Source organism: Rosa chinensis, chromosome 1 (assembly GCF_002994745.2).
Source record: "Rosa chinensis cultivar Old Blush chromosome 1, RchiOBHm-V2, whole genome shotgun sequence".
NCBI lineage: Eukaryota > Viridiplantae > Streptophyta > Magnoliopsida > Rosales > Rosaceae > Rosa > Rosa chinensis.
The window spans coordinates 40,477,872-40,490,833 of NC_037088.1; the positions used below are offsets into that span (position 1 = coordinate 40,477,872).

General features: G+C 38.7%; 2 protein-coding genes and 1 long non-coding RNA gene across 8 annotated transcripts; 1 reads left to right on the forward strand and 2 right to left on the reverse strand.

Annotated features, from left to right (window-relative positions):
- Nucleotides 1-1,009: 1,009 nt before the first annotated feature.
- LOC112181877 lies at nucleotides 1,010-5,204 on the forward strand. 6 transcript variants are annotated; one of them, XR_005804945.1, is made up of 7 exons: nucleotides 1,014-1,244; nucleotides 1,854-1,932; nucleotides 2,441-2,814; nucleotides 3,348-3,576; nucleotides 3,851-4,085; nucleotides 4,177-4,642; nucleotides 4,959-5,204. It is a non-coding gene; the product is annotated as an uncharacterized LOC112181877 (long non-coding RNA). The 6 variants fall into 6 exon arrangements; XR_002929169.2 differs by having other exon boundaries at nucleotides 1,015-1,244; nucleotides 2,488-2,814; XR_005804946.1 differs by having other exon boundaries at nucleotides 1,016-1,244; nucleotides 2,488-2,531.
- Nucleotides 5,205-8,663: 3,459 nt separating this feature from the next.
- LOC112166833 lies at nucleotides 8,664-9,125 on the reverse strand. Its single transcript, XM_024303762.1, has one exon. The coding sequence runs from the start codon at nucleotides 9,123-9,125 to the stop codon at nucleotides 8,664-8,666; it is 462 nt and encodes a 153-aa protein (XP_024159530.1).
- Nucleotides 9,126-10,344: 1,219 nt separating this feature from the next.
- Nucleotides 10,345-11,303, reverse strand: LOC112166843. Its single transcript, XM_024303771.1, has 3 exons — nucleotides 11,101-11,303; nucleotides 10,667-10,749; nucleotides 10,345-10,619 (listed from the first exon to the last, which is right to left on the reverse strand). The coding sequence occupies exons 1-3, from the start codon at nucleotides 11,301-11,303 to the stop codon at nucleotides 10,345-10,347; spliced, it is 561 nt and encodes a 186-aa protein (XP_024159539.1).
- Between the last annotated feature and the right edge of the window lie 1,659 nt (nucleotides 11,304-12,962).

The following is a 12,962-nucleotide window of genomic DNA, read 5'->3' on the forward strand; positions in this document are numbered from 1 at the left end:
ATGTATAAACCTGCTCAATATACGGTCAGAGTACGTAATATCTGGCCTTGAAACTGTGAGGTATATCAACCTTCCAACTAAACGCCTATATCGCCCTGGATCTTTGAGTGGCTCACTTTTATCAGATAATTTTAACCCACGTTCCATGGGTGTATCAATGGGAGCAACCCCTAATAACCCTGCATCCTTAATGATTTCCAACGCATATTTGGGTTGAGAAATAAAAATGCCTTTCCTAGATGCAGAAATCTCAATACCAAGGAAATATTTCAAGTTACCAAGGTCTTCAAGGCGAAATTTATTATGCAAGAACTTCTTGATATCAGCTATACTCATAGGATCATTGCCAGTAATTAGAATGTCGTCAACATATATCAAAAGGGCAGTAAAAGACTTGCCTTGCTTTTTGATGAAGAGTGAGTAATTAGCTCGAGATTGTACAAAACCAGCTAAACGAATAGCTTGGGCGAATTTAGAAAACCACTGCCTTGAAACCTGTTTCAAACCATACAAAGATTTATGTAACCGACAAACCAAAGGCCCCTCCCCCTGTCGCCAAAGCCCTGGCGGCGGAGACATGTAAATTTCTTCATTGAGGTCACCATGAAGGAAGGCATTGTTGACGTCTAACTGATGGAGTGACCAACCACGAGAAGCAGCCAAGGCAAGTAAGCAACGAACTGAAATGATCTTGGCAGTAGGAGAGAATGTGTATTGATAATCAACACCCTCACTACAACAAATCTAGGCATTAGTGACCAAATCTTAGTGACCAACTTGTAATTGGTCATTAATAGAATAGTATTAGTGACTAAAATTAGTGAGTGGTCACTAAAGTAGTTGGCGGCATAAATTTTCAGATTCCCGCCTAATCATTAATTATTACTGACCAAATGTATAATTAATAGTGACCAACTTGGGTTTGGCCACTACAAGTTTGATTACATTTGAACAAATACGTTGTCGTTTTAGGGTTAGTGACCAACTATTTTTTTTTTTTAATGAATTTTCAAGCGGCAAAGTTTTATAGCCCGATAAATTTCCCTGCACTCTTCTCTCCAAATTCTGAATTGAAAGCTGCATCGTGTTCTTCTCTCCGTCGGGTTGGGTAGTTTGAATCAACGACTCCATCGGTTATCGACTCCAACTCCGTCGGTTATCGACTCCGACTCCGACTCCGACTCATATCGACTTCTCCTCTGTTCCTATTGGCTTCTTCTTCTTCTCCAACGAATTACTTGATTGTAAGTATCTCTTTCGTGATTGAGAGGCTTGTTGAACTGATTCCACTTCATGATTGAGCTATTTGGCTTTAGGTTTTGTTTATTTGGCAATCAAATTGATTTTGGGGTTTGAATAGAGAGGTTTCATGAAAAGATTTGGTACTAGAGTTAATTTTAGGGTTATTAGTGTTTCGGTTTTGATATTTCTGAAGTGGTTTCAAGATGCTATGTACCTCTTATAAGATAACTATTGCTATTTGATATGTTTAAATATGAAAGAGGCTTTTGCGGAGAATTCATAAACACGTTTCTTGGCATGGAGTAAATGACAACATATTAATTTTGAAAACTATTGCTACTGTTTCTTTTGAAGTAAATGAAGAATCCTCAAATTTTAGTAGGTATTTGGTTATTCTATGCTAAGAAAATGAAGGAAAACTGCCCTGTGTTTCCACTCTCAATCCTGATAATGCTTATAGGATTGGTTGACTTGGCAAGGTGTTGGAAATGAATGAAAGTAGGCAAATTTTGTGGATCCCGATTCTTTGCAATTAGAAATTTGCTACATTTCAACTATATTTAGAGAAACTTTCATGTATCTCGAAATTGATTTTCTCTTTTCCTTTCCAGAGGGACCCTTGGACTCATGGAAAGTGAGCAACACAACTAAGTTGTAATGACATGCTATAGTAGAGACATTGCTACACAGGTGACATGCTAACATGTTTATTTGGATTCTCATTTTTCTGGTTTAGTCTTGTTTGGCATTGAAAACCTCACAGACCTATTGAAATGTAAAACAAAGTGTGTTTGTAACTTCATATCACCTAGTACACCATAACTATTTGCTAAACTTATTGAAGCCATATCCCAACCTTGTGTGAGGTGATGTTCTAGAGCTAGATTTGTTTCTCTCTCTTTTTTATATAAGATGTTTGGTCCTTCTGTTAGTATAGTTCGACATTGCTAGCATTTATGGGATATGTGATGTATAAACATATGGACATGGAGCCATTTTAGCGGATTAGAAAATGACCATATGTTCTAGTAATCATAAGGCCTTTACTTTTCTTCATTTCTCTGTTTCGGTTACCAACTAAAGAGACAAAACTTGGTCATATTGATACGTTTCTTTCTGACATAATATGTATCCATATCTCTCATTGTTCATTTTCTTTAACACTCTTCAATGCTGTGATATATCTCATATCATTCAGTAACATCTTATTTGGTATCTATCCTCTGCGGTTTGTTGTTCTTCTAGTATATTCGATTGGTGGAACAGTGATCAGTGTCTTTATTGGAAGGGTAAGTTATCTGTAACTCATCTAGCAAAAATTTGTTTCCATCGGTATGTAATGGTATCTCTGGCAATAAGAGATGATGCCAACTTGATTTGATGAAACTATGTTATCTTTGTTTTCATGGTTTGGTGACATTAAATTTCTTGCAAGAGAAAACGGAAGCAGATTTTCATTATGGACTTGTGCGCGTTTGAGAAAATGCTGAATCGATAGCTTTCTATAGTGGTGAAGCCAAAGAAATGCAACATTTGCTTCAATGCTTCAAAAGTGCTTTTGAGAATCTGACTGTATGAACAATTATAAATTTCTTCTGCTTTCACTTTAGTTTGCGTTGCATGCAATCTGTGACTTTACATTGACAACCTTTTTTTCTCTGAATCCTGAAATTAGTTGATGCAATAATTTGTGCATTTGAGTAGTTACTTTAAACTGCAAGATTTTTTTTCTTTTCTTTTCTCCGTTTTTTCTGTTATTGTAATAACACTGTATGCTAGTCATTCCCTTTTGCAGTTTCCTGGATAAAAGAATTATTGATGGTACATTTGATATCCACAAAGAGTCTTTATTTTATTGTGTCTCTTATATGATTCCTTGTCTTAAGTCAAAATTGGATTCACAAAATAACCATTCCTATGTCAGTCTACTTCTGAACACATCGAAAAATACGTGATCAGCTGTGGTTAATTTGCATCATTTTTTCCTACCATGATCTTTTATTTCAATTAAGTAGTTTTACTGATGTAAAAGTTTCTACACGTAGATTTGTTATGTTGTCCATTTTAGATGTGTATGAACGTCATATTCCTATGTTACCTTGCAGCAATTGTTGATAGCTTCCAGAAATCTTGAGTTTTTCACCAGTGGATACTGCTATCTTATTCAAATTCTTCCTGCTGCTGCCGTTGCTCCTATGTACTTCTCTAGAAAAATTGAGCTTGGTGTCATTAATCAGTCAGTATCGGCTTTTAATCATATCCTGGGGGACTTCTCCCTCACCGTGTACCAATTTCAGTCTATAAGTGCATTTTCAGCAGTAATTGATCGACTTGGTACGGTCTCTGTATCCTTCTCTCCTCCTCTGCTATAGCTTTGGTGTGTTTTATATCTCTAAAGTCTGTCCAGATTAAACTTTATCAGGAAGCTGGCTAATTCGGTTGATGCACCCCCGTTTTTTCTTCTGTCTAACCTATTATTCTCCAGAAATTTACTTATGACTGCAATATTGTTTTTCACTGCAATGCATACTGTACTGGTTCTACATAAGATCTGTTTAATGTTTTCGTACTCAACTTTTTACCACCTAATAATATTCAACTCATGCAGATGAATTTGATGATTATTTGGATATCAGCTCTCAACGCCATCTGACCCTGCAGAAGGGATAAGTCTTACGTATAGTAATGTTAAAACTTTAGCTGAACTGAAGCCAAATGGATGCATACCCATAGATAAGCAACAAAAGCTACTGGACATAGAGAATTTGACTGTGCAAACACCAAGTAGCACTACATTGATTAGGGATTTATCATTGGTAATCAACAATAATGAGAATCTATTGGTTAGTAAGTCCATTTTATGCTGAAACTTTAATCAATTCACTAGATAAAATGATGATCCAGTAGAAGCTAAACATGTGAACGTGTTAACAGGTGACAGGACCTAGCGGGAGTGGTAAGACTTATTTGTTAAGAATTTTGGCTGGTCTTTGGAGTGCTGGAAGAGGAAAGATCACATTCTATGTGGAAGATGAAGAAGAGCTTGTACCATCCAATTCTCCAGGTGTAGGTCCTCTTGGTACTGCTAATGATAAATATGGGGAACATGAAAGACCCTCAAATAGGAGTTATAAGGGCATATTTTTCGTTCCTGTGAAGCGGAAAGACGAGCAATGCAGCTTGCAAATGAATTGATGGCTGTGAAGTCTACTACAGCTCAGCAAAATGAGGAGTTAGAGACGGTCAAAGCTGGTGCAGCTCAACAAAATGAAGAGTTAGAGGCAGTGAAGGTTAGAGCCGCTCAACAAAATGAAGAGCTGGAGGTACTAAAGGCAAGACAAAATCAGACTGACACACTTTTACTCAAATTGATGGCGTAGTTGTCCTCCCAAAAATGAAGGTATGCATACATATTCACTTGTGCTATTGCAATTGCATAATATCATAGAAACATAATTTTACTGTAATATACTAAGTACTGGGCATTTCTTTTACTTTGTCTCTGTTATGATATTATCTTATTTAGCTTCCATCAATATCTCAGTTCCATTGCCGACATGTTGTTGCAAAATCAAGATTGATAGGTTTTAGCGAAGTTGTTACATAGAAGATTTGTATCTGGATATGACTGATGCATATTTTGCCATTGCTACCTTCAGATTGTGTTTTGCCCATGTGCTCTTGTTAATTAATTTAGATATACACAATATGTACAGGTGCAACATTGAAAAAATTGGCAGATGAAAAGGGCATCAAGCAACATACATATCATTGAAGGCTTATTGAACTTCTAGAAAGACTTGTATGTATTTCTTTTTATTTTGAAATGGCTATCAAGGATGGATATTGATATTTGTATATTTTGGATTTAGAAAGTTAGTATTTCAAGATGGAGGTTGATGTTTATTATTGGACTGATATAATCAACCCTTGTTAAGCAGCAGTTTTACAGTACATTTTCATATGGTGGTTTTGGAATATGCAAGGCTACTATGAGCCGTTTATTGCATAAAGAATTGACCATTGTTCACATATTTGATTTGTAGTGACATTGAATGACCAGATTTGTTATAGTTAATAATACCAATAGAACAACCAAGAATAAATGCCAATTTAGTTACCAAATTACCAGTGACCTAGAAATATGGTCACTAGAACCATGCGAGGGCATGGCTCTCAATGATTAGATTTTGCAATTTAGTGACTATTGGTAATAGAATTTAGTGATAAACATGTAGGTCACTAAAAGCCATTATTATTTGTGACCATAAGACCATGGTCACTAAAGACCTGTTGAATTAGTGACCATAAAATCGTGGTCACTAAAGACATTTCGATTTAATGACCATAAAATCTTGGTCACTAAAGAAATTTTGAATTAGTGACCAACTTACAATTGTTGGTCACTAAATAGAATTAGTGAGGGACCTATAGTGACCACCCAAATTTGGTCACTAACCAGATTTAGTGACCAAATTTCCTAGTTTTAGTGACCACTGTCATGGCCACTAATTCCCAGATTTGTTGTAATGCCTCTAACTGGGTGAAGCCTTTCACCACTAACCGTGCTTTGTACCTCTCGATAAAGCCATCTGACTTGTGCTTGATTTTGTAGACCCAACGTCAACCAATGGGGGTCTTGCCGGCGGGATGAGAAGTGAGCGACCAAGTGCCATTAGCCTGTAATGCTTCCAATTCAGAATCCATAGCAGCACGCCACTGTGGAAGAGCAACGGCCTCCGAATAAGACTGAGGTTCTGTGACAACACTAACTTGAGTAATAAACGACCGATAGGCAAGCCCATATCGGTGATACGAAACATAATGGGTTAGGGATAGCGGGTACCGTTCGTCGGACTTGGGACGAGGGAGAGCGATTGGTCGGAGCAAACATGGGAGCAGACATAATCATTGAGCTTGACAGGAGGGGCAGTTGGACGGCCGGAGCTACGTATATGAATGGGAGGGGGTTCGAGAGCGGGTGCGGGGATGGGTTCCAGAACAGGGTCGGGGTCAGATGACGGCGGCGAATCGAGAAGAGGGTGTCGTGGCTGAGCAGGAACCTGGTGCGGTGGGGATTCCGGTGTGGAAGACGAGGAAGCGAGAGGAAGAGAAGGTGAAGTCGTGGGAGTTGGTGGTGCGTGGGTAGGAGGACGGCGAGGATGGGGGGGGCGAGGGGAAAGCGGCGGCGCGGGAGGAAGGGACGAAGGGGAGGACGGATCGGGAACTAGATTAGGAGAGGAAGGAGAGGCTGAATGGGATGGACGATAGGCAAAGCTGAAATCAAGGAGATCAGGTTCTGGGTCATGGGTCAGGACAGGGATTGGGCCTAAGGTGTGGGCCAATGGAGTGGTGGGCATGGTGGAGCTGGGCTGAATAGAAGCATAGGGAAAAATAGCTTTATGGAATTTGACATCTCGGCTAGTAAAAACCTTTTTGGTCGATAAAGCAAATAATTTGAAAGCTTTTTGACCGATGGGATAACCAATGAAGATAGAAGGTATAGCACAGTGGTCGAATTTGTGAGAAGTGTGAACATTGGTGGCATAGGCTAAACATCCAAAAACCCGGAGATGAGAAAAAGAAGGGGGTTTTGAGTAAAGAAGTTCGAACGGAGTTTTGTGGGAAAGGATTGGTGAAGGTAACCAATTGATAATGTGGACAGCTGTGAGAGCACACTCTCCCCAAAATTGGGTAGGGAGATGAGCTTGAAACTTTAAATCGTGAGCCACTTGGAGGATATGGCGATGTTTGCGTTCCACAACCCCATTTTGTTGAGGCGTGTAAACACAAGAATGTTGGAAAACGACACCATTATCATGAAAGAAAGAATGAAGTGAGAGAAATTCGCCACCATTGTCACTACGAAAAGTTTTAATGCGAGATTCAAATTGAGTGAAGGCGTAGCTAAAGAAGCGTTTTAAGAGAGGTTGTGCTTCATCTTTGTGTCACATCAAAAAAATTCAAGTGAAACGTGTATAATCATCAACAATAGTAAGAAAATAATCGGCACCAGAAAGAGAAGGATGTCGATATCGACCCCAAATATCACAATGAATAATCTCAAAAGGTCTTGTAGAAGATATAGTACTAGGATTGAATGGTAAATGACTCTACTTAGCCAAGGGACATATGTGGCAAGCTTTATTTGACTGAATGGAAAAATTCAAAAAGTTTTTAGCAATGAAACTCAAACAAGAGGATGATACATGGCCTAAGAGATTATGCCAGAGCTCAGTGGATGAGGTGGTAAGGTTGCAGAGTGGTCGATTTGTGGATGAGGAAGAGTTGGGGATTGACTTCTCTGACGCTAGTTCCACTAGGTAGTACAGCCCGCCATGTTGTTTACCCAAACCAATCGTCCTCTTCGTAGCCAGATCCTGCAAAATACACCAGTAAGGGAAAAACGTCACTGAACAATTCAGACCTCTTGTCAGACGACTAACCGACATTAAATCAACTTTGAATGTAGGCACAGATAACACATCATGTAGATAATAGATGGTATTCAGAGGCAAAGATCCTTTCGCAACAATATTCACTTTTTCTCCACTAGGCAATAATACGGGCGGTAACGAACAATTTTTATTCTTATGCAATAATTGAGATGATGAAGTAATATGATCTGTCACCCAGCTGTCAATGATCCAATTGCGGGAAGCGACTTTAGACAAACTTGGTTTTGTTACCGCATTTGCTTTGGAGGTAGAGCCTTCATTCAGTTTGTTGAGAAAAGATAATAACTGTTTGAGTTGGGCTTCTGACAATGAGACTGCAGGTCTTTCTTCTTCATTCTCTAACACTTCAGAAACTTGATTAGCCAAAGGAGTTCCTCTAAAACTATTCGTGTTTGGGTCAGAATTCTGTTTTGCTTTAGGATGGCCTGGTGGATAGCCAATCAGCTTATAACAAGTTTGGACCCAGTGGCCCATATCTCCATAATAGGTACATTCAGGTCTGCCTCTACCTAATCCGTGGCGCTTATCTGAGTCAAAACGGCGTCTTGCATTTGAGGAGGAGTGATCTGGGAAGGAGCGATCTGGACGAGCGTCCTGCTGTGAATAGGAGCGATCGGATCGCTCGAACTTTCCTCCTCTAGCCGAACTGGAATTGGGCTTGTTACCGTTCTGTATTGCCATGGCTGCGCTAGAACCGAAATCCACTGATGACTGCGAAACGCTGAGTAGCCGCTGTTTTTCTTCTTGAGAAACAGCGGAATATGCTTGACGAACACTTGGAAGAGGATTCATCAAAAGAATTTATCCTCGAGTTGCACTGTAAGTCTTATTCAAACCCATTAAGAATTGCATCAATTTCTGTTGATCTGCCTGTGCTCCATGTGCTGCGTCTGAATATGTGGATAATTCATCCCATGAGCTTTTCAATTTTGTATAGTAAGCTGAGACAGAGAGTTGCTCTTGTCAAAGACAAGCAATATCTCGCTGAATCTCAAAGATGCAAGGTGCATTGCTTTGAGAGAATCGCTCATAAAGGTCCTCCCAAACCTCATGAGCAGTAGGATAATAGATAACACTGTCTGCAATTTCTGGATTGAGAGTATTGACTATCCAGGAGTGTACCATGTCATTACACCGCGACCGAGTCGCATAACCTTCGGGATTAGCTGCTTTCGAAGGAGCCTCGATTGAGCCGTCGATAAAACCGAGTTTGTTCTTGGAGTTTAAAGCTAGGGTCATAGCCCTTTTCCAACCGGAGTAGTTGTCTCCATTCAAGGATTTGGAAACTAGAACCAATCCGGGATGATCTGAGTGATGAGTGAAATAAGAATTTGAGATGTCTGTTTTTGAAAAATCTGATGCAGTCTCTGATTTGGATGAATCAGAGTTGGCAGCTGACTTGTCGGAAGCATCATCGATGACCATGGTGGCTGTAAATCAAAGGAGGTGTTACACGAGATATTAGGGAAGAGTCAGGATCTCAACCCTGCTCTGATACCATGAAAAGAATGAATTGGGAAGAGAATTTGCTGGAATGTGTTTCTTCTAATCAACTGTGTGTAATATATACAGCAATTACAATAAAGAGTCTCCACAAAGAAAGGGAACTAATAAGGTAAACTATCCTAGATAATTGATGCTGATAGATACAGAATGAATGCAAAAAGATATTGACAACAGAAAGATATTGACAGCTATACTAACAGATTCTGCTAAACTTTCTAACATCGTCCCACCTTATCTCCTTACCAAGTCTTCCAACCTTATTTCCTCGATGCACATGCCTTTCTCCTTCTCCCTTAAAAGCCCCTGTGGTAACTTAATCAATCACACTTCCATCTTCCCTGTCGTATGCGAGTTGATGGGGACAATTTCACGACTGACCGCACGGTCTCTCTTAGTCTACAAAAGTTTTGGTTCATTCCAGACAAAAGTTTTGTAAAGGAACTTATTTACAAGGGAAGACCAAATGTGTCCAACTTCTGTACTTTTGGTTTTGTATAGATAGGCTATGCTCCCATGGATGTTCTGTAGCCGTTTTTTTTTTTTTTGAGAATGGGCTTTCATAGAAAGTCACCTGCTTAAGTGTCTGAACAAATTTTGTGAATGTATTGCCATTAATGATGGAAAATTAACTTACAAGCAGTAGAAATTCACCAATATAAGTCAAGATTGCACATAAGCAGGAAACAATCATATTAGCATCAACTCATAATCATCAATAGAGATAATCTGAAATCTTAAAAATTGGTATTCATCCAAATCCTATGGACCAATTACACACAATACTTAATGATTTTAATAGAAAGTATTACCATAATAGTTCACTACATATATGGACGAAATAAAGCATGTGTTATTTTAAGTATAAATATCTTTAGTGGAAGCACCATACTGTTGTAAACTTGTAACATCTTCAGAGCTGATATCACGCTTGCAACAAAAGACATGTAAACGTCACTACCAGGGTAGCTTGACCCTGAAACCGTGGTCAGAAGAGAATCCTTACAAGTGAAAGGAAATTAGATTCAAGATAGCAAAGATATTAATGAATGACTAGACTTTATTAGCTGGTTTTACTTCTATTTCCACACTATCGATCTAGTATACAAATTATCACATTTCAATCACTGTGGACTCAAGTTCAAACATTTAATAGCTGCTTTGTAATGAAGTCTAGTTTGTTAAAAACTTCCTCTACGCTGGAGTTCATTAATGCTGAGTCGAAAGCATGAGATGGAGGAGTATAAATGAGCTCTTGTACCTTACTCGAGCAACTTTCCAATTCCGGCTCCATCTTTTGCCTTGACATTTCTGTGTTGATCTCCCGCAACAGGTCGTCTGTATCATAGACAGATTCTTTAAGATCACTGAGCCAGGCCTTTACAGTTGGGTTATTGATTAAGTTGCTTCCCCTCGCTGTCATCCAGAACAGTGTTACTAAATGACAACTTCTTCATTAATACCTCCTTGACGACGCTCAAGGGCAAACAACCTAGCTTGTCTTGAATCACTTTTAACTGTACTCTGGATGAACTTTGATTCTTGCCTATAAATTAAATTGCGAAACAGAAATATATGAGTCTTCAAATCTGATATTAATATAATGAGAAAAAAGTTATGGATATATTTTATTTGGACCTTCTAATCAAACAAAAGCTTCGATCACATACCTATCAGCTTGGTTTTGTAGCACCATGCTTGCTAAATCAGCCACTTCTGTAAGTGCTGCCCGCCATTCATTTAACTTCTCCGAAGACTGATTTCATTGGTATTTAGGAATTTTTGCAAGATTTTCTGCCTGCTTCCTCACATGAGATGGATGAAGACTGGTAAAATGTGATGACTGTAGGAGGTTCTCTAGAGTTCAAGGATCGTCACAAGCTGGTGAAAGCACCACCTGGAAGATGCATAGTCTTTTGAAAGCACAATAACAGAACTTCGTGATTGTTGAACTGCTTTCTCTAGATTTTCCTTGACACTTTCTCCCTTCTCAAGTTCAGGGTCATCTCGGAAAGTACAAAGTCCAGCGTTGACAAAGGCCGTATAGAGGTGATCTGTAAAAGTCTTGCAAGTGTCCTCGCCTCTGATACTCAAGAACATGTCATAACTAGTCCAGAAGGAGAAGTAGCATATTTAGAAGAGGAGGTTTCTGTACCCCTGAAAAGAGCCATGAACAATGAACAAACAAATTTTCAGCCTACATCCACTCAAATGCTTATACTCTTTCCATAATTTCTAAGTGGCTGGAAAGTTGTGACACTTTCAAAAAAGTAAAGCAGTTGATTTAAACTAAGATGGTCAAATCTGCTGCCAAATACAAAAAACAGCAGTCTCTATTTGGCATCTATTGATGAGACAAAAGATGCTACTTGGATTGGTCCCCTCAGCAATCCTCTGTCTATCAGAAATTAAATATGAATTATATGTTTTTCCAATGAGTGTTATTACCACAAATCAACTAGCAAAATTTTTAACATCGTTTTCTCAAGCCCTGACATTAAGTCCAATGCATTTAATCAGCTTTCCCTTTTTATTTCTCCAAATTTGTTCTCGGCAGAGAAAATCATGAGCCAAACAATAGGAAGGATTAGAATTTATTTAGTTATATCACCGGCTGATCCCAAGCTCTAAGGTGAATGGCACATAAGAATTAGTATTGAACAACACCTTGTTTAGGTCCCTCAGTAGACTTCTGTTGAAACATTTAGAATGGATAATGACACAGAAGCATACTTTGCAGAGAAGTTCCATTATCTGAGCATGTTTAATTAAGTCATAAGTGTTACAAGCTTCTAAGCATGGCATAGTTTGTTTAAGGGAGTGTCATGTTAAATTGATTTAAGCATGGCATATGTATAGCAAGTACTTGTCGTAAAGTTGGTAATAACATTTTTGCATTGAAACATGCTTAGATATCATTGAGATTGATAAGTGAGGCATGGAGTATCTAGCATGTAAGGTCTAGAAGGCGTTGCTAGATCTACGAAATGTTGTAGGCATGCTTAAGAGTTATAAAAGCATGGCATTGGCATGGCACTAGCTCAAATTGAAAGAACGTAAAGAAAGTATCTTCGTTACTTATCTTATGCCGATTTAGAGTGAGTTGGAGTTAGAATTGATATAAGTACCAAATCATGTTGGAGTTGTCCAAGCATGACGCTCCATTGCTTTGGAGGAACACCATGGTAGATGACCAACGTTTTCATTGACTGATTGAAATGGTGTCCGATATGCCTCCCTAACAAAATAAACAATTAGCATATAATTTTTGGAAGACAAGCATTAAGTGCATTGACCGGAGACCAATAGTAGTCCATTCGATGGGTGCAATGCAATTTATATTAATGGTAAATTAATATATTTTGATTATTGGCATAGTAGCCAATATTGATTGGCCTAAGTTGTTTGTGAAACAGACTTAAGGCTTACTGAAAAGTAAAGGCATGGCAATAGTAAATGTCAATTTTGATAAGGACAAATGCAAATAAGCTAATGACTTATCAAATATGTACATGGAAATGTGCAGCGAGCAATGTATGTACATGTGATTAGCTAACGTAGCTAGGTGGTCCAATTGAGGTGAGGTGTAGGCATGCATATTTCTAGAACACTAGAATTCAAAACGTATTGCCGCATGACCAAGTACTAGTCAAAAAGTGTGCTAATGCTTAGTATTAATGGATGATGGAAGCATATATACCATGGAGTTTATACATGCTTTAGGGATAAGGGACTTCATCTACATATGGGTGCCCGGTG

What these genes read in the sequence shown, in the direction of transcription:
- LOC112166833 (XM_024303762.1), bottom strand. Translation starts at nt 9,125, where the DNA reads ATGGTCATCGATGATGCTTCCGACAAGTCAGCTGCCAACTCTGATTCA.
- LOC112166843 (XM_024303771.1), bottom strand. Translation starts at nt 11,303, where the DNA reads ATGTTCTTGAGTATCAGAGGCGAGGACACTTGCAAGACTTTTACAGAT. An exon ending in AAAGACTATGCATCTTCCAG is followed by an intron (nt 10,750 to 11,100) that starts GTGGTGCTTTCA and finishes TTTAATTTATAG; the next exon opens with GCAAGAATCAAAGTTCATCC. An exon ending in CCTTGAGCGTCGTCAAGGAG is followed by an intron (nt 10,620 to 10,666) that starts GTATTAATGAAG and finishes TCTGGATGACAG; the next exon opens with CGAGGGGAAGCAACTTAATC.